The 21,099-nt window shown below is 42.7% G+C and overlaps 1 protein-coding gene across 1 annotated transcript in view; it reads left to right on the top strand.

Moving 5' to 3' along the window:
* LOC147424754 (DNA-directed RNA polymerase subunit beta) overlaps positions 1–16,041 on the top strand; it is a 39,457-nt gene extending 23,416 nt beyond the window's left edge. Inside the window, exon 2 of the mRNA XM_086500274.1 lies at positions 15,433–16,041. Coding sequence (XP_086356400.1) covers positions 15,433–15,574 — 142 coding nt within the window. The 3' untranslated portion in view covers positions 15,575–16,041. The remainder of the gene's footprint in view (positions 1–15,432) is intronic.
* The last annotated feature ends 5,058 nt before the right edge of the window (positions 16,042–21,099 follow it).

Genomic DNA, 21,099 nt, shown 5'->3' with positions numbered 1-21,099 from the left:
CCATCCAACGAACCTAAAGAACCCAGAACCCATATCCTCTGTTAATGCCATATATGAACACACTAGTGTGTCCCAAGTTTCTTATAATCCTCTCATTGATGAGTCTCTCATGAAGTGTTATGGTCATGTGAATGGTCAACACATGGTGGTCTTGTTTGATTCAAGTAGTATGAATGATGTGATTGGTGTCTCTCTTGTAGAAAGAGCCCGCTTGGAGGTTCGCCAGACATCTCCTCTCGAGGTGTCGGGTTTCGCTCTCGGTATGGACTCTCATTACATGAGAGTGCCTGTTATTCGCTGTTCAACAAGCTTCCTTCGGTTTGAAAATTTGTAGTGTCTCCTCTCTCAGGATGTGATATAATGTTGGGCATTAGATGGTTTTCTGAGCGTAACCCTCTCATTGATTGGGCAGACAATACTCTCACTCTAAATGCCAAAAGTGACTCTCCCGTTATTATTCGTGGTGAGGAAGTTGTTCATTCTTTACCTCTCATTTCTAATGTGGAGGCGAAGCTTGAAAAGAAACATGAGAAGGAGACTCTCTCAGTCCTTTCTTCTTCAAAGCATGACCCATGTTCACAAGGATGATGGTTTAGATAATGATTTTTCTAGTGAAGCTAACTTCATTACAAATACTATCAATCACGCAGAACCGATCTTGGCTCTCAAGCCGAGGTCCAAGGAACCCACTCAGGAAATATTGTGTGTTCGCATGATTAGTCAGCACGTGACGGTTTCTTGTATTTTCGTCACCGTCTTTATGTGTTTCCTTTTCATAGGCATGCCGTATTGTACGGTACACATGATTCATTCATGGACGAGCACGGATGTATGCAGATTATTTCGAAAAGCAAAAGAGTTTGCATTCAAGGAATTCACATTGTTTACCAATTCGTTTTGTCAATCGCTTTTACATGTCTCTTCCTTGGCATGATACAATCTTAGAAAGAGCACAAGCAAGATTGTCCATCTAGCATTGGCATCTCCATTGTGATTTGCCACAGTTGATAGGTTTAGGTCGAAAGGTCAAGATTCAATCCTCTTTTTTGCGTATGTTTGTTGAACGGTTTGGCACTTCGTCACTTTGTTCATTTGCATTGCATGCACAGTCTTGTCGGAAGAATAGTATTTTTCCAATCACTCTACATGGAATGGGTATGTTCATGATTTTGTGTTGGAAGTGGTTTCAGGAATTTTCCTCCTCGGAGATTCTCGAAGAAGGTAGACGCACGACCATAGCCGAAGTTGGAGCGGAAGGCTCTCCCTTCTATAAGTAAAAGGAACCCTTGAGCACAGTTTGGAGCACTCATCTTGAGCAAGATCAACATTCACTTCGGCTGCACCTTACAGAGAAGGCAAGCTTTCCATTAAAGCTGTAAGACCTTTCACCCACTACTCACACACACATTGTAGGCAGCTAATGAAGAAGATTAGCCCTTCTCTCCCAAAAATGGACGTCTCCTCTTGGGATGAGTCTGTCCAATTAATCTGGTGCCGCCATGTGTCCACTCTACCCTGTTTAAGTTAATTTCCTAGTACCCATCAACTTATAAGTGCCACGTTAGGCCTAAATGACTTTGAATTGAACCAAGAGACACTTTTACTTTTCGGATTTCAGGGTCGATCGGCCGACCATCTCACGACCTGCCCTTCACTTGTGCGGGTGAAATCCTTGGTTGCGGCCGTTTCACATTGGCGACACAATGTCCGGCCATTTGTGACTTCGCCCATCTTTGTCTAGGGCCATCTTGTTCAAGATCTCTGTGAATTGATTCATGACTTCTTTATCCGTCTCGTGCCTTGCACCTTGGAGTTGTGGATTCACCGTGTATGCTGTCCCGTGTATAGGAGAGGCATATGAATTCCACCTCAAGCTACAAAGTGCATGGATCTCTGCATATCACTCTACATCCGGTCAAGCCGTGCAAGCTCTTCAATCATGCGGTCCATGGCCGTATAAACCTTGCCGATGCAAGGCTCCATACCATCCACAACCCGAAGCTAGACTCTTGAGCTCTTTCCAGAACTCTAAATTCTCTGCCTTCTCCTTGCACACAATCCCTGTGAGACAGTCCTTGTATAGAAGGAGACGGTGAACTCATCACTAATGAAAACCTTTCGGACCGCATTTTGACATTCAGACAACCTACAAACGAGAGGAAAGTTGAATGCAAAGCGGGTGTTTGAATATTGAGGAGCACTTTGCCACCCAACCTCTTGAGGTACTCAGACCGAACGAAATTGTGATTGTTGATGTAGGTCACAATCTTTACTGCATCTGCAATGATTGGGGCGATCCATCCTAGCTTGCCAATGTCTTTTAAAAGGTTGTTCAAGCAATGTGCCATGCAAAAGCACTGTGACATGCAGATAGTGGCCCTCTACAATAGCTCCTGTTGCCGTGTTTGATGCTTTTCCATCTGTGACAAAAGCCATCACATGTTGCTTCCCTGTGGCTGTTGTCCACTCTGCGGCGAGGACATCGGTGGACTTGCCACTCTCAGTGGCATCATGAGAGTGCACAAAGTACATATTTTCACTTAGAGTATGCGACGAGGCCATGAATGGATCTCTTTCTCGTATCGCTCGCCTGTCAGCAATGAGGATAACCTCATGTTTTGCCCAAAGGCGTTGTATATTGAGAGTCGCTTACTCCACCACTGCCTTCTCTCAATCGAGCGAAGTTGTTCGGAGAGCTTCTGAAGATGGCGGCACATAGCTTGTGCCATACTCTCTTATCCGTTGCACCATATCTTTCCAATACTCCAACCTATTTTGATCACACATGGAAGAGGTTAGTATCATAGTTTAGAGATCATAGTGGCGGAAACGTAGAGAACGGAGGAAACTATGAAGAGAGAGAAGATCAATAAAGGTTAACAAACCGCGACAAATGGGATATGGTTGTGATAAAAGAATCGAGCAACAGCGGCATTCACCTCTTTCTTCTTCTTTGGGTCCCAAGAGGTGGCAAGCCGCAAGGGTCCTTTGACGACGAATCGGACCAGATAAAGACTCACCGGGTAGAGTGGAAGAAGAGAAAATGAGGGTCTTGGGGTTGATAGCCTTGCGTGCGGCCTTGGATTTAGGGTTGAATTGCCGATCCTTTTCCTCAAGCTCTTCCTTCTCAGCGCTTACGTTGGTGCAAAATCTTACCTCATGTCCTGACACTCGAAGAAAGTGTGCCCTCACTTTGTCGTGGCCCCCTTTCGGATGGTGAGAGCATAGCTTGCATGCCCATGCGCGAGCACCTCTCCCCACTGACAAGGTGCCCTCCGAAGTCACTTCATCCCACCACGACCATTCTTTTGGCTTTTGAGTGTTGCTCGCATGGACTGAGGGGGTTGTATGACAAGAAGAGGCCATGGAGAGAGAGAGAGAGAGAGAGAGAGAGAGAGAGAGAGAGAGAGAGAGAGAGAGAGAGAGAGAGAGTACTAAGTAGATACTAGATACATAAGAGCTTAGTGGCTAGACCTTGTGGCATGTGCACAATGCATTGTCACTTGGGGGGTGCATTTTACAAGGGGGAGGTCACAAAAAAAGAAATTTAACCTCCCAAATTTCTGCCCGTTTATAACTATTAGCTGGATTTTAGTTCGTTGAATAGAGCCTGGCCGTCCGGCCAGCTGCCCAGCCGTGCCGTCCGTTCCAACACCGTTCCGGCCCTTTTGAGACCGTTCTAGTGGTTTTGTTTCGTTTGGCAGTGCTGTTCAGAACGTCTGACTGTTTGAAGACGTTCCAGCCTTCACCTCTGCCTTGGAACTCCGTTTCGGCGTTCTAGCCCCTTAGATACACGTTCCTTGGTAACTCTGTTTTGAGGTGGGTGACCCATTGATTGGAGGCTGATTTCAAGGAGTTTTATCGTGGTAGATCGGAGATCCGGTGCCTACCCGTGTTTGAGAGGAGACTTCCTCACAGTTGCAGACTTGATCATTATCCTATTCGCCCTTCCCGCTACACCTTTGACATGTTATCAGAGCCATGGTGTGCTCTCGAGTCGGATTGGTGATTTATGCGAGTTTGTGGTGCTGAATTTTCGTGACAAAGAGGACCGTAGAGCTAGTTGCTGCTATTTTTCACCCTCTTGGGTCTGATTTGGTGTTGTTTTTGGCTGATATGGAAAACCTTCTTCATCTCAACCTATCCTAGCTGATTCAAATGCCGAGTTTTCCTCAACCATGAATGTGGTTGAAGAACCAACCATGAATGTGGTTGAAGGTTCTGACAAGAATTCGGTCCATGATGAAGATGTATATGAGGAATTTTAGATGAAGGAACAAAGGGTGGCGAGTATTGGGGAGATTGGTTGTAGTTCTACGTGGGTGTTAATCAAGATCCCTATTCAATGAACCTTTCCTAGGAATTGGCAATTGAGTGGTCAGAACTTTGCTTGTTGGAGAGCAATGACGACGACAATCTTTGGCTTTGGCAGTAGCGACTTTAAGGAGTGGAAGGATCCAACGGGAGCAAAGTTGTGGAGACGTGTCAATCAAGGTTGCAAGAGTATGTACGTACGCATCCATACAGTACGATGCGAAACAGTACGTACAGATTCGTACAGTACACAACTTTTTTTTTTTCTTTGGGGGGGGGGAGGGGGGACGTTGTTTTGCTAGGAAAACCCAACGTGAGAAAACTACCTCATTTAAGCCAAGAACAGCCACAAAACAGCCCACTCCCTATCACCTCTTCTTAGGAGATACTGAGACGGACAAGACAAATACAAAGACATGCTCAAACTCTAACGATTGTTCTCCATACGTGGGAAAAACCCCTGACAAATTATGATAGTTATATAGTTGTCTATGGAGTAAGGTCGTTTGCAGACACTATGTAATGAATGGATACTTGACTGATATGTTTGCAAAAATGTAGAATGTATGTTTTAAGAAAAGGGTATATACTATTACGTACCTTTCAGTACAAAGGTGCATACCTTACGTGTTGAATCCAAACCGTTCCTTACGTAAGGTATACACCTTTGTACTGAAGCATTTGCTCACAAAAAGCATGCCAAAGAGCATCATTGTTCAAATGACCAAACCTATAATGCCATAAATCACACGTGGGAATCCTCATCGATGAAGGAAGACCATGGAGCATGTAGAGACCATTCTCCTTTTTGCCCTTCTGACCTCCTTACCTTAGTCTCGATCCTGAATGGACACAACATCCTTCGTGAAAATCACCTCCATTCCTAGCTTGCACACCTTGTGCACAAACAAAGGATGAAATCCCATTTTTGGAGCATAAAGTACCTTGGAGGTATGCGTACCCCCTCTGCCGTGTGGAATCAACTCCATGGAACCCTTGCATTGGATATGAATTTCAGATTTGTCACCAATGAAAATAGTACCACAGTGTCGCCGTATGTTGGCAAAAGATCCTTCGAATGTGTCATGTGCCGTGAGGTGCCACTATCCAGAATCCAATCACAACCATCTCAAACCGCAAGAACGTCTCAACCTCCCTTGTCCCTGGAGAGTCCTCTGAGGGTAGGATCTCCAAATGAACAAAGGCTGGTGATTGCTCCGCTCCCGCCATAGAAGTTCAGCATCTCCAACTCGCTTTGGACACTTTTGCCAATAATGGCCCTTTTTCCCACAATGATTGCAATGCTGATCTGCCTTCAAGCTATCCTTTTCAACATCACTCTTCTTTGGATTGTTGTTGCTTTTCTTCTTACCCTTTTGCTTCTTGTTGTTGTTGTTGGAAGAACCGGCCAAGGCTTCGTAGCCTGACTTCTTCTCCTTATTGAACCGCTCCTCTGGTCCAACACCATTGGAACAATCTCGTCCCAAGAAATAGTATTCAGCCAGTCACTAATAATCAGCGAAGAATAGAAATTGGTGTACTGAGGAGTAATTGGGCCAAAAGCTTGATGGCTATGTCCTCTGAACTGACAATCTTTTCCATATGAAGTATCTCCTGTTGAAGCTCCTGCATCTTGTTGATGTGATCCCTCATGGATGAGTGCTTCGCATCCAGAGTCCTCAACTGCACCTCCAAGGATATCCGCTTCATTGGAGAGACTCGATCATATAGTGATGAAAGTGTTAGGGAATAAAGGCCTAAGTGCCTTGTACTTATTAACTTATAAGTTAAAAGACTTATAAGTGAGGGGGCCCAAGTGTGAATGGCCCCCTAGTCACTTACTCATATACTCAAAGGTCAAGCCCAAATGAAATATGTGACTTCTCCCAGATTGCTACAAACGTTCTCTCTCTCTCTCACGATTTCTCTCTGCGTGAGCTTCTTCTGCGCCACTCTCCTCTTCTCCTTCACTCTCATTGCATAGGATAGCAAGTGGGCTCTCTCTCCTGCTCCCCCACACGTGGTATCAGAGCTTTAGGGTTTCCAAGAGAGCCATTTTCGCAACACAGATCAGAATTCTGTTCTTGCTCGCTGCGGGAAGGATATTCAACCGTTTTCGATCAACTCTGTCGCGAAGGGATCCTCTCACCGTGTAGAATCGACCTCCGGTGACAGTTTCCCCAAAATTAGGGTTTCAAAAACTGGCGAACAGCAGCCTATTTCTGCTGAAATTGACCAATTTCGGGGTCAATTTGATGCAATCTCATTAGGGCAAGTCTCACAGGTCAATCTTACAGGTGTTTCCACCAACGAGGTTCTGAAAATTCAGCAAAACAGGTATTTACAGGTCTGATTTTTTCCCTAAAACAGGGAATTTCAGCAAGCAAATGATGTATACACCTTGTGGAAACCTTTGGTAAGGGTTTGGCAGTGTATGTACGCTGTTTTGGGGTGATTTCGCGCGAAATTTGCTTGCTGTTTTTCTGTAACAGCAAGCTGTTTTTTGCCCGATTGCGCACATTTGGGCGTGTTTAGGTCGGCAAAACAGGGTTTCAGTGTTTGCAATCACTCAGAATGGCTTCTAGCAGTGAAAGTGGCAATTTGTTGCACATTCGCAAGCTTGAAGGGGCCCATAACTTTGCTATATGGAAGAAGCAATGTTATAATGTGATGTTGCAGAAGAAACAGGCGAAACCTATTAAGTTACAAGGTGTGAAACCGGTTGATATGGAGGTTGAAGAATGGGAAGAAGTGGACGAGTTGGCTCGCTCCACGATCATGCTTTCGGTGTCTGACAATTTACTCTTCAATGTAGAGAATGAGCAGACAGCATGGGGCATGTGGAAGCGTTTAGACGAGTTGTATGCACAGCAGAGTGCTGCCAGTAAAGTGTATTGGCTTAAGAAGCTTATGGATCTCCGCATGAAGGAGGGCACGCACATGTCAGTGCACCTCAATGAATTCAATTCTATTTTCAGCCAACTGACAGAGCTGAAATTCACGATTGATGAGGAGTTCAAAGCTACTTTTCTGCTATGCACATTACCCGAGAGTTGGGATGTATTCCGGACAGCTCTTAGTAACTCAAGTGCGTCACTTAAGTATGCAGATGTAGAGAGTTCTCTCTTGATGGAAGAGATGAACAGGAAGAACACCACAGGTGGGTCTTCTAATGCTTTGCACTTGAGAGGCAAGTCTCAACAGAGGGAGAAATCTGACAGTAAGGACAGGGCACGCAGCAAATCTCGTAGGAAAGATGTTGTGTGTCATCATTGTGGAAAGAAAGGGCATTATAAACGGGAATGCTATGAGTGGAAGAAAGAGAAGAACAAGGGTGCTGAAACTGATGCAAAGGACAAGGGAAATGCCAAGAAGAGCACTGTGCTGATTGAGGAAATCAATGTTGCTAGTAGTTGTGACAGTGACAGCAGCACTGATGTACTCAATGCCTCTTCTGTGGATGCACATACCCTTGCTATGGGTTCTGATGTGGACATGCATACTTGGATTCTTGATTCAGGTGCCTCCTTTCATGTAACACCTCATAGGGATTGGTTTACACAGTACTCAGGTGAGGTGCAGGGCACTGTTTATTTGGGAGATAACTATGCATGTGACATTGCAGGTATTGGCAGTGTCCAGTTTTCCTTTGCTGATGGTATGACTTTTGTTTTGCACAAAGTGCGCCATGTGCCACAACTCAAGAAGAGTTTGATTAGTACAGGGCAGCTAGATGATGCAGGCTATCACACCACTTTTGGTGATAGCAAGTGGAAAATTTGTAAAGGGGCCCGGATTGTAGCCAAGGGTTGTAAATCGGACACTTTGTATCCTTTGCATGTATCTAGTGTGCGTGACCATGTTGTCGCCGTAACCAAGCATCCAAGTGTTTCTTTGTGGCATGGCCGGTTGGGACACATGAGTAAAAGAGGAATGGAAACTCTGTCTCGTTGTGGTTATTTGCCGTGTTTAAGGTATGCTGATTTTTCTCATTGTGAGCACTGTATTTATGGTAAGCACAATCAAACACCGCACAAAAGGTCTCTTTCTTTGAAGTCTGACAGGTTAGACTTAGTGCATTCCGATGTATGTGAAATGCCACAGTTGTCCTTAGGGGGAAAGAAATATTTTGTCTCGTTTATCGATGATGCTACACGTAAGGTGTGGGTGTATCCAATACGTGCTAAAAGCGATGTTTTGGATACTTTCAAAAAGTTTCTTGCGTTTGTTGAGAATCAAACTGACAAGAAGCTTAGGTCTTTGCGCTCAGACAATGGGGGGGAGTATGTATCAAAAGCATTTATTGACTTTTGTGCTACTAAAGGTATTAAAAGAGAGCTCACGGCTCCTTTTAATCCCTCTCAGAATGGAGTTGCAGAGAGGTTGAACCGGACTATCCAAGAGAAAGTTCGGAGTATGCTGTCACATGCTGCATTACCTCATGGTTTTTGGGCAAAAGCTATGCAAACAGCTATTCACTTGATTAATCGCTCACCTAGTAAGGCTTTGGGTGGAAAGGTGCCTGAGGAGGTGTGGTCTGGCAAGCCACCCTCATATGCACATTTAAGAGTGTTTGGTTGTGAGGCCTATGTTCACATCCGGAGTGAACTGCGCACCAAACTAGAACCAAAGTCTCATAAATGCATTTTCCTAGGATATGGTGAGGATGGTGAAATGGGGTATAGATTATGGGATCCCGCATTACGGAAAATCATACGCAACAATGATGTCATCTTCAATGAGAATTGCATGCACAAACAGCCCACAAAGGTCGAGGAAGTGCGCCGGGTTGTTTTTCGTGAAGATGTTACATATGGACAGCCAAGAAGGCCCAATGTTCAGCAGCCTTTACATGCTGAAAATGGTGCTGAAAATCAGCCATTAGCTGCTGAAAATCAGCCCCAACAAGTTGCCATTGATGCACCACAAGTAGGGGAACAGGTTGATGCTCCTAGACCGCCCGTTGTTGCGATGCAACCGGCTGAACAGCCTGCTGTTTTTGATGGTTTACAGGCTGAAAATCCACCTGTTATGGATCATTGGGTGCGTAGGTCTACTCGGGTGACAAGGCCCCCCGATAGATATGAACCGTCTTTGGACTATGTCATGCTTACTGATTGTGGTGAGCCGTCTTGCTATAAAGAGGCTATGCAACGGGAAGACAGTAAGAAATGGTTCAAAGCAATGGTTTCGGAAATGCAGTCTTTGGAGAAAAACCATACATGGGACTTGGTTGATTTGCCTAAAGGGCATAAGGCTCTGCCATGTAAATGGGTTTACAAGACCAAGGTCACATCTGATGCTTCTTCTAAGTACAAGGCACGTTTGGTTGCTAAAGGGTACAAGCAAAAGCATGGTGTTGATTTTGATGAGATTTTTTCTCCTGTTGTAAAGCTTGCCACATTACGTCTTGTTTTAGGCCTGGTTGCTTCTGAAGATATGGAGTTAAAGCAAATGGATGTCAAAACAGCGTTTTTGCATGGCGATTTGCTTGAGATGATCTATATGATGCAGCCAGAAGGTTTTGCGTCAAAGGGGCAAGAGAAGAAAGTATGTAGACTCTTGAAGAGCTTGTATGGTTTGAAACAGTCTCCCCGTGCATGGTATCACAAGTTTGATACATTCATGAGGTCTCAAGGATACAAAAGAAGTCATTCTGATCACTGTTTGTATATCAAAACGGCAAGTGATGGATCTCTTCTATTGCTGATTTTGTATGTTGATGACATGCTTATTGCGGGTAAAAATGTCACGGAGTTAGATGCATTACAGCAAAGCTTAAAGAATCGCTTTGACATGAAGGATCTTGGTGATGCTAATCATATTTTGGGCATGCGTATCTCTCGAGATAGACCTAACAGGCGTGTGTATCTATCTCAACGAGATTATGTTAATAAGGTGCTACATCGTTTTCATATGGATGGGGGAAAGGCACTTGGTACTCCGCTGCCTCCATATGTAAAACTGATTGCACATGACTGCCCAAACACAGATGATATGCGGGTTGAAATGGCCAAGATTCCTTATGCATCAGCCGTTGGCAGTTTGATGTATGCTATGGTTGCTACACGTCCGGACATTGCATTTGCGGTGGGAGTGGTAAGCAGGTACATGAGCAATCCTGGCAAAAAGCATTGGGAAGCAGTGAAGTGTATCTTGAGATACTTGAAAGGCACTAAAGACTTGTGCATTTGTTTTGGGAAGAGTGAGACATCTGTGCATGGCTTTACAGATGCAGATTTTGCTGGACATCCAGATTGCAGGAAGTCAACCTCTGGATATGTGTTTACATTCACAGGAGGTGCAGTTTCTTGGATTTCTAGACTGCAAAAATGTGTTGCTTTGTCTACCACTGAGGCTGAGTATGTGGCTGCCACTGAGGCATGCAAAGAAGCTTTGTGGCTCATGCGTTTGGTAGAAGAGCTTGGCATTAAGTCACCGGTTCCTATGCTACACTGTGATAGTCAAAGTGCTATTATGCTTGCAAGGAATCCTGTTTTTCATGCCAAGACAAAGCACATAGAGGTGAAGTATCATTTTATCAGAAGTGTGCTTGATGACAAGAGCATTATACTTGTCAAGGTGCACACAGATGACAATCCTGCAGATCTTTTGACCAAGAGTCTTCCAGCAGAGCGGTTTGCATATTGCCGACAGATGATGGGTGTTGGAGGAGTAAGTGCATGATCAGCTGATGTATTATAGTTAGTTGATTCTTTGATCTCCCAAGGTACATTGCCTTTAGGTGGGAGGTTGTTAGGGAATAAAAGCCTAAGTGCCTTGTACTTATTAACTTATAAGTTAAAAGACTTATAAGTGAGGGGGCCCAAGTGTGAATGGCCCCCTACTCATATACTCGAAGGTCAAGCCCAAATGAAATGTGTGACTTCTCCCAGATTGCTACGAGCGTTCTCTCTCTCTCTCACGATTTCTCTCTGCGTGAGCTTCTTCTGCGCCACTCTCCTCTTCTCCTTCACTCTCATTGCATAGGATAGCAAGTGGGCTCTCTCTCCTGCTCCCCCACAGAAAGCCGATCCCAAATCAACTTTGTGTCCTTCATCAATCGGATGTGACAAATGTAGTACTATTGAGGATTATAAAAGATCGGATTCGAACATTGACATACTTCGATAACTTCGCTCTCGAAGGATCCTTTGGCTTTTGAAAGTTGCTCGAAACAAAGCCTCCAAGCTCGCAATAGTCGAAAACCGCCATCATGGTAGCTTTCAAATGACATGGTTGTCGGCATTCAATTGCCAATCCGAGGGAGAGGTAGGTATCTTGATTGGTTGATCACCTACTCCGGAGTAGAACTGGGACCATTTACACTGGAATAGAACTGGGACCAATATCCCCACTCTTGTTGAGGGGTTGCTACCTCAGGTTGTACTTTATCACGGACCGAGTTCATGTCAGAATCATCACTCTTCTCCATTGTGTGAGAGAACTTGGGCATGTGACGAGGCTAGGTCGAGGGAGAGGAAGGGAATCCTTCAAATCTACCCACTACAACGCAAACCATCTCTTTTTGTTGTGAAATTTAGCACCAAAAACTCGCACAGACTACCAATTCGATTCAAGAGCATGCCGTGGCTCTGATACCATGTCGAAGGTGCAATGGAATAAGGTGAGCGATCTCGTCTACAACCGCGAGCAACCCTCCTCTCGAGACCGGGAACCAATGGATCTTGGATCTATGGTGTCAAATCTCCTCGTAGACGAACTTCTATCGCGTACCGCCCACCGAACAGGCACATGTAGCAATCTGCAAGTGCAAACCTACAAGTAGGAGATCACGGAGGGAAAGGGGAGCGCTAGAGAGAGGGAGAGATATCGATGGCAAAAATTTAGAGAGAGAGAGAGAGAGAGAGAGAGAGAGAGAGAGAGAGAGAGAGAGAGAGAGAGAGAGAGAGAGAGAGAGAGAGAGAGAGAGAGAGAGAGAGAGATGAAATGAAATGAAATGTAATATTAACGTCTTCAAGAGGCCAAAATGACCTATGAGACCAAAAGGTTACATGTGGTGAATCGAATACCAGGTCTGGGTACAAAAAGTAAAGAGTGGGTAGGGGTGGGGTGAAAGCTAAAGACAAAGGGTGAGCTGATACAATGAAGCTCTCTGACATTCGAGGCATCATATACATATACATCAGTATCCGGGAAGGATCCTATGTCGCGCCAGTATAGTATGGATCCTCTGTTGCAATTTATGTTGATATTGAGAGGGCCCTCTCATCCGTGGGCGACGGGACCGCCCCAACTCTATCGCCCGATCAAGCAGTATGCCTTTGGTGCCTCTGGTGTTGTTATGCTGTGGGGGACTACTCGAACTCCTTTGTGTGTGATTGAAAGAAATCTGTGATCTTCCGCTGTTGCTGGTCTCTCACCCTCTTCAAGAGGTCCTCTGTGTGTTTGCGAATCTCCAGTAAGTATGATCCGAGGCATCTTTGACCCTGGTATCTCATGACTCTAGAAAGTGGCCCAAAACCCTCTCTTAATAGATAGTGAAAGCGGCCTCGTATCTCATAGTATACTGGGCAGTGACATATGTAATGTAGCTCTGTCTCTGGCTCTATTTGGCACACCTGACAAATCTTGGACTCAGAGAGAGAGACTGGTGGCTGAAAACGCTTGAGAGAGGAGAGAGAAAAGGCTACAGCATCTGGAGAGAGAAAACACTAGAGAGAGATGTAGCCCAAATGTTGGAAGCTCTGCTCATTGATCACAACATGCCATAAAGTACGGGGGGTGGGGGGGTTGCATATATAGGGAAATGGGAAATCTGCCCTACTCAGCCAGAAAACCCCATGATCCCAAAAATGCTAGTAAATGTGTAAACTTACTAAAAGTGACCTGCAACACACATTTAGTAGCACAGGTGCAGAACATTGGAAACTTTGACCCTAGGAAACCCTAGGAACAGGGGTCTCGCCTCATGCTAGCCTATTGGATGGGCAACACCGTGCATTGCTGAGAAAAGGTACGTCTACCTCAAATACGGCCAGGCATAGCCACAAAACCGTCCCCCACTCCCTAATCTGGTCTTGGGAGATATTGGAGCCACCATCGGACAGGGATATGCATTCTAACAATATGGAGCAGCCTTCAAGATTCCCAGTTTCAGGATCTCGTTACAAAGTTTATAGTTTGCAGAAGGCTCTCTATGGCATGAAGCAACCTCCTCGAGCACAATACAATAAGGTCGATTCTTTCTTCCGGCAACATTCCTTTTGTTGTTCTTCTATAGACCCAGATTTATGTCTTTTCAGAGAGGGAGGATTTATGATACGTGTTATCCTCTATGAGGATGATCTTGTGATTGCAGTAAGCCATGGCCGGCATATTCGTGGTATAATGGAGACCTTAACAAAGGAGTTTGAGATGATAGATTTTGTCTTGCTTCATTAGTTGCTTGGATTGGAGATATTGCAGACAGAGAGGGCCATATTTCTCTCTCAGCAGCCCTATGTCCAAGAATTTTGGAAGACTTTTGGTATGTCCGAGTGCTGACCTATCTCTACTCTGATGGAACCTAACCAGAAGTCGTCCGTGTATGATCCCTTAGATGTAGCTGATGCTATGAATATTGGAATCTAGTCTCTTCTCTTATTTTGGTTGCTAAGCACCCGTTTTGACATTAGTTTCTCGATGGGACTTCTCAGCTCATTCGTGTAGAAGCCGGCCAAGTCTCATTTCGAGCAGGCTCGTCGGACTTTGTGGTATTTAAAGCAACCATAGCGGTTGGGTGTTTGGTGTGCAGTTGGAGGTTGGGTGTTTGGTGTGCAGTTGGAGGTACAGACTTCCGAAGATCCAAAGGAATGATTCCTAGGAGCAGATTAGGGAGTGAGGGCTGTTTTGTCGTAGTGTCCCGCCGCATTTGAGGTAGATGTTCCTTCTCCGGTTGTATGAGCAATGTATGTGCATACTCGGAGGTTGGCAGGCGGTGAGACCCCTGTTCCTAGGTTCATGGGGTCAGAGTCTTTGTATATTGCATTTTTCCCTAGATCACCACAAGGTGGCACAATTATGCCGACTGACATAGTTATAACAGGTTATTATTAGTTCATTATGATGTGGCATTTTTATAGGCGCCCTCGTTTATCATATGTACAAGTGGGTTATGCAGGGGCTCTAACTAACTAATTTAGTAGAACTGTCTGGTCAGCGAACAGGCTCACAAGGGTGACCAAACAAGTACCCCTAGGGTTTGTGTTGGCTTTGCGTTAGCAGCATGGTTACGTGGCACATTGAGGCCATGTGGTCCTGACATTTTGGACGACGTTGAGGTAGCTTGATAATCTAGTACATACAAGGGAGTTTGGTTGAGTTCCACTATCTTCTAGGACGTGGGAGATGGATTTTAGCTTCTTCACTGTTGCAGAACAACTGGATGTTATTGGATCCCTTGGAGGCCTTTAATGACAAATGGTGTCCTCTTATTATCTCTTCTTTGGAATGGTTGGTAGATACAGATGTTTACCTACCCTCAAGGGATTTGCAGAGTCTTGCATTGCTTGGAGGAGGATTGTAAAATTTCTTTGGTGACTTATATGTGGTATCTTTTCCAAAATGTATCATACATGCAAATTAATAGAAACGACCATATTTTACTTTAAACATGTATACAAGAGATACATTAGAGGGTGGGGAGGGTTTTTCAAGGACACCCATAGAGTACATATAGTACATATATAGGGATGTTAGTGGCGATCTTTTGAATGCACATGACATGATCATATAGGGAACTTTTGATGAGCGGCTCCCTAGGTTTGGATGTCTATGAACACGGTTTATAAGCTCCCAAAACTCATGGGAGTGGTTTGTGACTTATCCTCAGGAATTTCAAAGTGGCTTGGAGGTAGGGGGCATGTTATAAAAGCAACATAGGCTACATGACTAATTTCTTTCACGGGCAATCATCTTTGTCATCTACTCTAATAAAAGTTGTCTTACCTTTTTGCAGCGTGGGTGCGTGCATATGTGTGTGAATTGTGTCTATTTGGATAAAGACAGACAAGAGAGAGAGAGAGAGAGGTATTGAAACTTGAAAGTTTTTTGGTAGATTATCTTTATCATTGACAAACCAGTTGATCAATTTTTTTGAAAATATTATTGTTGCAGCTATAGTGGAGATTGGTCTCGCATCGGTGTGTTGTCTAAGGAGTTAGAATCGGCTTTCCGTGTGGGAGCTTATGGGGTGGTACCATTCTCAGTTATTCTTTTGTGGCTAATTTCTACATCCAATCAAAGAGGCGAACTGTGAACTTCTGGTTCATTTGCATGGTTTCTCAAAGAGGATGTCAAAAGCAAGTAGAGCTGAAAGGCTGGGATTGTTGTACACTACAAACGTTGCACTAGGGATCACAATACTTGCATGCCTTAAGACAATTAGGGGAGAGAATATCTTGGTACTTTTTTATCCTCTTTATGGCACCTAGGATGGTGGTCTTTTGAATATCTTCCAGAGACTTAAAAGGAACACTCGGCCAGCTCATTGATTGTGAACCACCTTCCAAGCTATCTATTATTGGCCTACATAAAGCCTTACTAAAGTTTAGAATTATTGGGAGCTTGTTGATTAGTGCCACATGGCAAGTTTCATGATAGCAAACGACGTGGTCTTTCTATATTTAACTAAGCATTGCCTTTTGTATATGTAGGCCAGTGTGAGAGACAATTGACATATGTTTTTTTCTACTTTCATAAAGAGGCACATTGATTGGTGGGTCACACACTCTTTTTGCATGGTCTCATGTATGCCATTGTGACTTTTCACCTTGTTTTTTATGATGTCCCCTTGTGCAATTTTAATGGCGACGACGTGTGATTGATTGCCTGTTTTTTTATTTCTATGAGCTTTGATGTATCAATTCTCCACTGTATATATGGACTTCAAAGGTTTAAACTTATCTACATTGTGGCAATGAATATTTTTCTTATAAATAGTTATGGTAGCTTGTTGGAGGGATTCTAAAGTTATTGTTTTTGGTTGGTCATTTAAGACAAATGAGAAGAGCTATGAGAGCTAAACGAATTATTCACACATCATGCTAATATGGTACAAATAGAAAGTTTTAATGATGTACCTATTTTGTCCTCTAAGAGTTCCTTTTCTAAGGACAGTTCAATGGGTAAATTTTGTGTGCTCTATTTATGACCATCAATTAGGCATGAAAACTACGTGAAGGTAAAAAAAAAAGTGCTATACAACATTGCAAGGAAAATCCTAGAAATATGAACTACATCGCAAACTAGTCAATTTCAATTGATACTCGAGTTAATGATATGTAAGTAAATTTTAAATAATCAAGAAAGGGGGAATGTGATGCCTCTATTTCGACATGTGTCATAGGCTCTAAGCCCCTTCCTCTGAGGATGCTTTTTGAACAAGGAGATGGCTCTATCAAAACAAGAAATTCTTGTGGCCCATAAATGAGGGACAATTTCCAATGAAAGAAAATTGATTTAAACGGAAGTTTGAAAGGGAAGTCATGAGGTCCTTAAATGAAGGGATTCATTTAAAAACTATACCAAGGCAAACAAAAAATTGTACACATTTCTCCCTTCTCCTTGCCAAAAATGAACTATCTAATGCAAGCTAAGCTTCTATGATAGGAGCCTTTTTTTCCTCAAAAAAACATTTTACAAGGTCTTGTTATAAAATCAAAAGTATGCGCTCTGCCACATGTATGTCAACTTTCCTTTCTCAAGATGCCTAAAATAGAACAACTTGCTTAAATGAAGCTTTCTAGGCTATAAGTTTGAAAATCAAAATGAAGATGTTTCCAAAGATTTTCTAAGTTGGTCTTTGTAAAAAAGAACGTAGATTGCTAGACCTTAAAATTCTTTACGAGGAATGTTAGTAAGTTGTTGGAAATTTCATAGTATAATTTGTGTAATTTTATTTTGGCTTGCATCATGCTATGCAAAAGCTCAACATGAATGACATGCTTCTAATGACAATGCGACAATTATCGTTTCCAATTGTCTTTTCTTTCTTAGCCAACACGGCCATTGTTAGTCCCGTGACACAATCTTTTTTCCAATAATTGCACGATAGTGCCTTGATTTTACTAGTTGCCTTGGTAAAAGCACGAGACATTTCAAAAGGTGGAGCCATTTACTTTGCTTGTCCACGTGTACCCTATTGATGTGGGATAAATACATGATGAAATCTAAGAAAAGTCAAACCATGGAATCACAAAGGAATTCATAAAACATATGAAATCTCATGAATTTTTTCCGTTATAATCCAAAATATGGTGATTCATATTATGCATGCATGATCTAAGCATGGGTATTCATTAGCATAATCTCGAATCCACAAGGTGTGATAATTGATGAACCTTACCATACCTAATGTTGTTTTAGTTCCGAACACAATTTCAAAGGGCCTCATCAAATTGGCATACTTTTTGGCTTTCTAAAAGAAACCCTTAGTGTTGTGCCTCAGGGAGACTTTCATTGTCTTTAGTGCATGATGGAGACTTACCTTTCATTTTACATCTTGACATGTCTTTACTTTTCTTGTATTTTATTGTTTTAGAATGCTAAAGTGAAGCTTCACATTGCATAATTTTAGTAAATTATACACACACACACACACACACACACAACACATGTTTTTTTTTTTTTAGAATGCTAAAGTGAAGCCTCACCTTGCATAATTCTAATAAATTTTATACACATACACATATATTAATTAGTTCTTTTCATTTCACAACTTCACATAGCTTTACATTTCTTGCATTTTATAGCTTGATTCCAGTCAGTGTTAATGTTTGAGAAAGTCTCTTCTATTAAACGGCTGCTGATCGAGTTTCCTCCTCACAAAGAAGAAAATCAAAAATACTAGCAAAATTTTTGAGATTTGTAAAATTTTTGGACGACCTTCTCACATATTTCATCGGTTGTTTTTTCGTTTACCATGGTTTGCAGCTAGCTAGTCTCGATTTTCAATCGGCTCAAGACTAAGCTGAGGCAATCCTTTCCCAAACACTGATACGAGTTTAATTCAACCTAACAATTTTATCACTTTCTTATTGTTTTTGAAAGCCGTCGTGACCCTTTCACTTGTTTGGATAGCCTTAGAATCAATGAAGCATTAGTGATACAATGAGATTCACACTTTTTTCTTTTTGAACAGACCCAATTGGCTCACTTGTGTGTTAGCAAAACCGGTTTACCCTTCCCAATATTACCTCTTTCCAATGCTAGACATGTACAACCGTAAAGAGAAAACCATATACATGCATTACTATTGAACACTATGATGAAAGCATGGTGGAATAATGGCTTCAAAATTAAAAGGTATCCCTAATGGCTTCAAAAAAAATAAAAGGTGCTCCTAGTCCAAAGATTCCACTCAAAAACAAGAAAAACTATGCGTTAATCTATAGCACGTAACAACAGGCAATCAACAATATTACCTAAGAAAGATGAATACAACATTGAGAGAGAGAGAGAGAGAGAGAGAGAGAGAGAGAGAGAGAGAAACGCTAAAGAGAACTTAGAAGAAAACGCTAAAGGAAAAATGAAAGAGTGGAGAAACACCTATTTATATGGACACAAAAGGTCTTTTGACTTTCCATCATCATTTGTCTTTTGACTTTCCACCTTCATTTGTTTTTTCATTTCCTAAACTCACCCTTCACTTATGCACTTAATATGTTTTGAAAGAATTTTTATTTTTCTAAGATTGGAGAGACCTAATGGCATCTTTATAGTTTGTAGAATAGAAGTTAAAGCATGAATAGATCTTGGTTTGCATGTGACATGCATGGTAGTTTCTTTCCTACTTCTGAAAATCTCATGTTAACTTTCGGTTACTTGCTTTTTACGAGCTAAGAAGCAAAAGAACATTTCAAAACTTCACGTGCAAAGGTAGATCCATAAGGGCAGTCTCCTATCCATGAGCAAGGAAGTCGGATCTTTCCCATTGTAAACGAAAAATTAGAACATACAACATTTCAAAAAGGGCTCATCTCACATTGAGAATGCAATGAAAATAAAGTAGAGGAGCTTCTTGTTTCCGACAGCTAGCTTCAATCAGTTTCTACGAGTCTTACAGTGACAAACCTTTCCAATAAGAAATGTTGTGGATAGGGAAAAGTGTTTTACTGACCTTTCTGCATAATCCGGGCCACTACCAACAAGGTGCAAAGAAGACCTTTCCCAATTATGAAGATTCAGGAGGAGGGGGGCCATATCCTACAAGGTGGCAGATGATGTAAGATTTTGTTTGTGAAACGGTGCAGCTTCCGCCTATTGATGTGGGAGATTATGGTTTCAATACATCAGTCAATGCAGGACTTTGGATTATGGATGCAAACATAAAGCTTGTCTCTTGACCATGGTGGCCTAGTCCACATCCCTTGGCCAAGCTAAGAAATTTGTGAATGCTACAAGTCTTTTTGCACACTTTCGTCCTTTTTTCCTCTATAATGTGTTTTTTTTTGTTGGCTAGCATGTTGACTGCCACATTTATGCAGTTTCTTGCCATAATGAGCCACAGCCCCATGGGGCGTCCATCAACTCCTCATAGTTCGCCAAATACTCTAGGCCATCTGATGCATAGCCCAACAAGCAAGCTACATTCTTTTTCGCCTATGTGGTTTGGTGGGTGAAAGCTACCTTCTTAGCCTTCAAGATTCCTCAAAGGTAGTCTTAATGAATTTCATCAAGAGCCATGATGCAACTGCCACGGTGGACATGAAGGGTGGAAGGTGGAGGGAGAGATATAGAGGGATTGATATGGCTTGATATTTCAAATGAAGACAATGGAGGTGACTCTTCCTACCCTCATTTTAAAGGCAAAGGCAAAGGCAAAGAGAGGTGTGGTGGTTGTGGCCTACAATTCCATGCACTAGACTGACAATAACATTCCCATAATGTTTATTTAAAATTTTACAAGGATTAATCTCATCCAACTCTCTCTCTCTCTCTCTCTCTCTCTCTCTCTCTCTCTCTCTCTCTCTCTCTCTCTCTCTCTCTCTCAATCAATCTATCAATCAATCAATCAAACATGCTTTCACAAAAGACACTAGTCGTGGACTAAGCACATGTAAAAAATATACCTCATACAAATGCAAAACACGTTCATTTGAAACATACACAATTATTATGACATTTGCATCATGGTTGGGAATACCTCCATGGAGAAGGGGCAAGAGCCATGGTGGACCCATGGTATTCAATAACAAGGATGCCTTTGTAATGATTGACGATGGGGCTACTATGAGAAGACTAGCACCATTGATAGAGGCGGACCCATGTGTGTGCAATGTGTTGGCCTTGGTGGGTGCTAAACTGGCCATGGTGCCCCTAAATATCCATGTGTGCTTGGTGGTGGAAAAAAGGATAGAAGAGGCCATTGTTAAACCTACGGCTAAGAGGCAGATGACTCTATCCACTCATTGATCATTGTGACACCTCACCAAAGAATAGTGTCGCACCCAGCTGTCTAGGAAAGTGCTATTGAGACTTAAAAAGTTCCCAAAAAGTCATGGCATCCATTTAATAATGATGCAATGTCTTTGTAGTGATAGGCACTCCAAAGCAAGGCCATCACAAGCAACGAAGCAATCTAGGACTGCATGACCCACTTGCATGAACATCTTAAATAGCCACCTACAAAACCATAGATACTTTTTAGTCATAAGCCAAAATTCCTTGAGACACACTTTGGACTTTTCCTTAAGTGGATACACCCATCCATAACTTAAGTAATCATCAATAAAAGTCATAAAGTACAAATGATTCCCAAAAAATGGAGCATGCATCAAACCA

Source organism: Adiantum capillus-veneris, chromosome 25, assembly GCF_014529385.1.
Source record: "Adiantum capillus-veneris isolate H3 chromosome 25, ASM1452938v2, whole genome shotgun sequence".
Classification (NCBI taxonomy): Eukaryota; Viridiplantae; Streptophyta; class Polypodiopsida; order Polypodiales; family Pteridaceae; genus Adiantum; species Adiantum capillus-veneris.
Note: the sequence above shows the minus strand (reverse complement) of the source record. Positions and strands in the feature narration are given on the sequence as shown.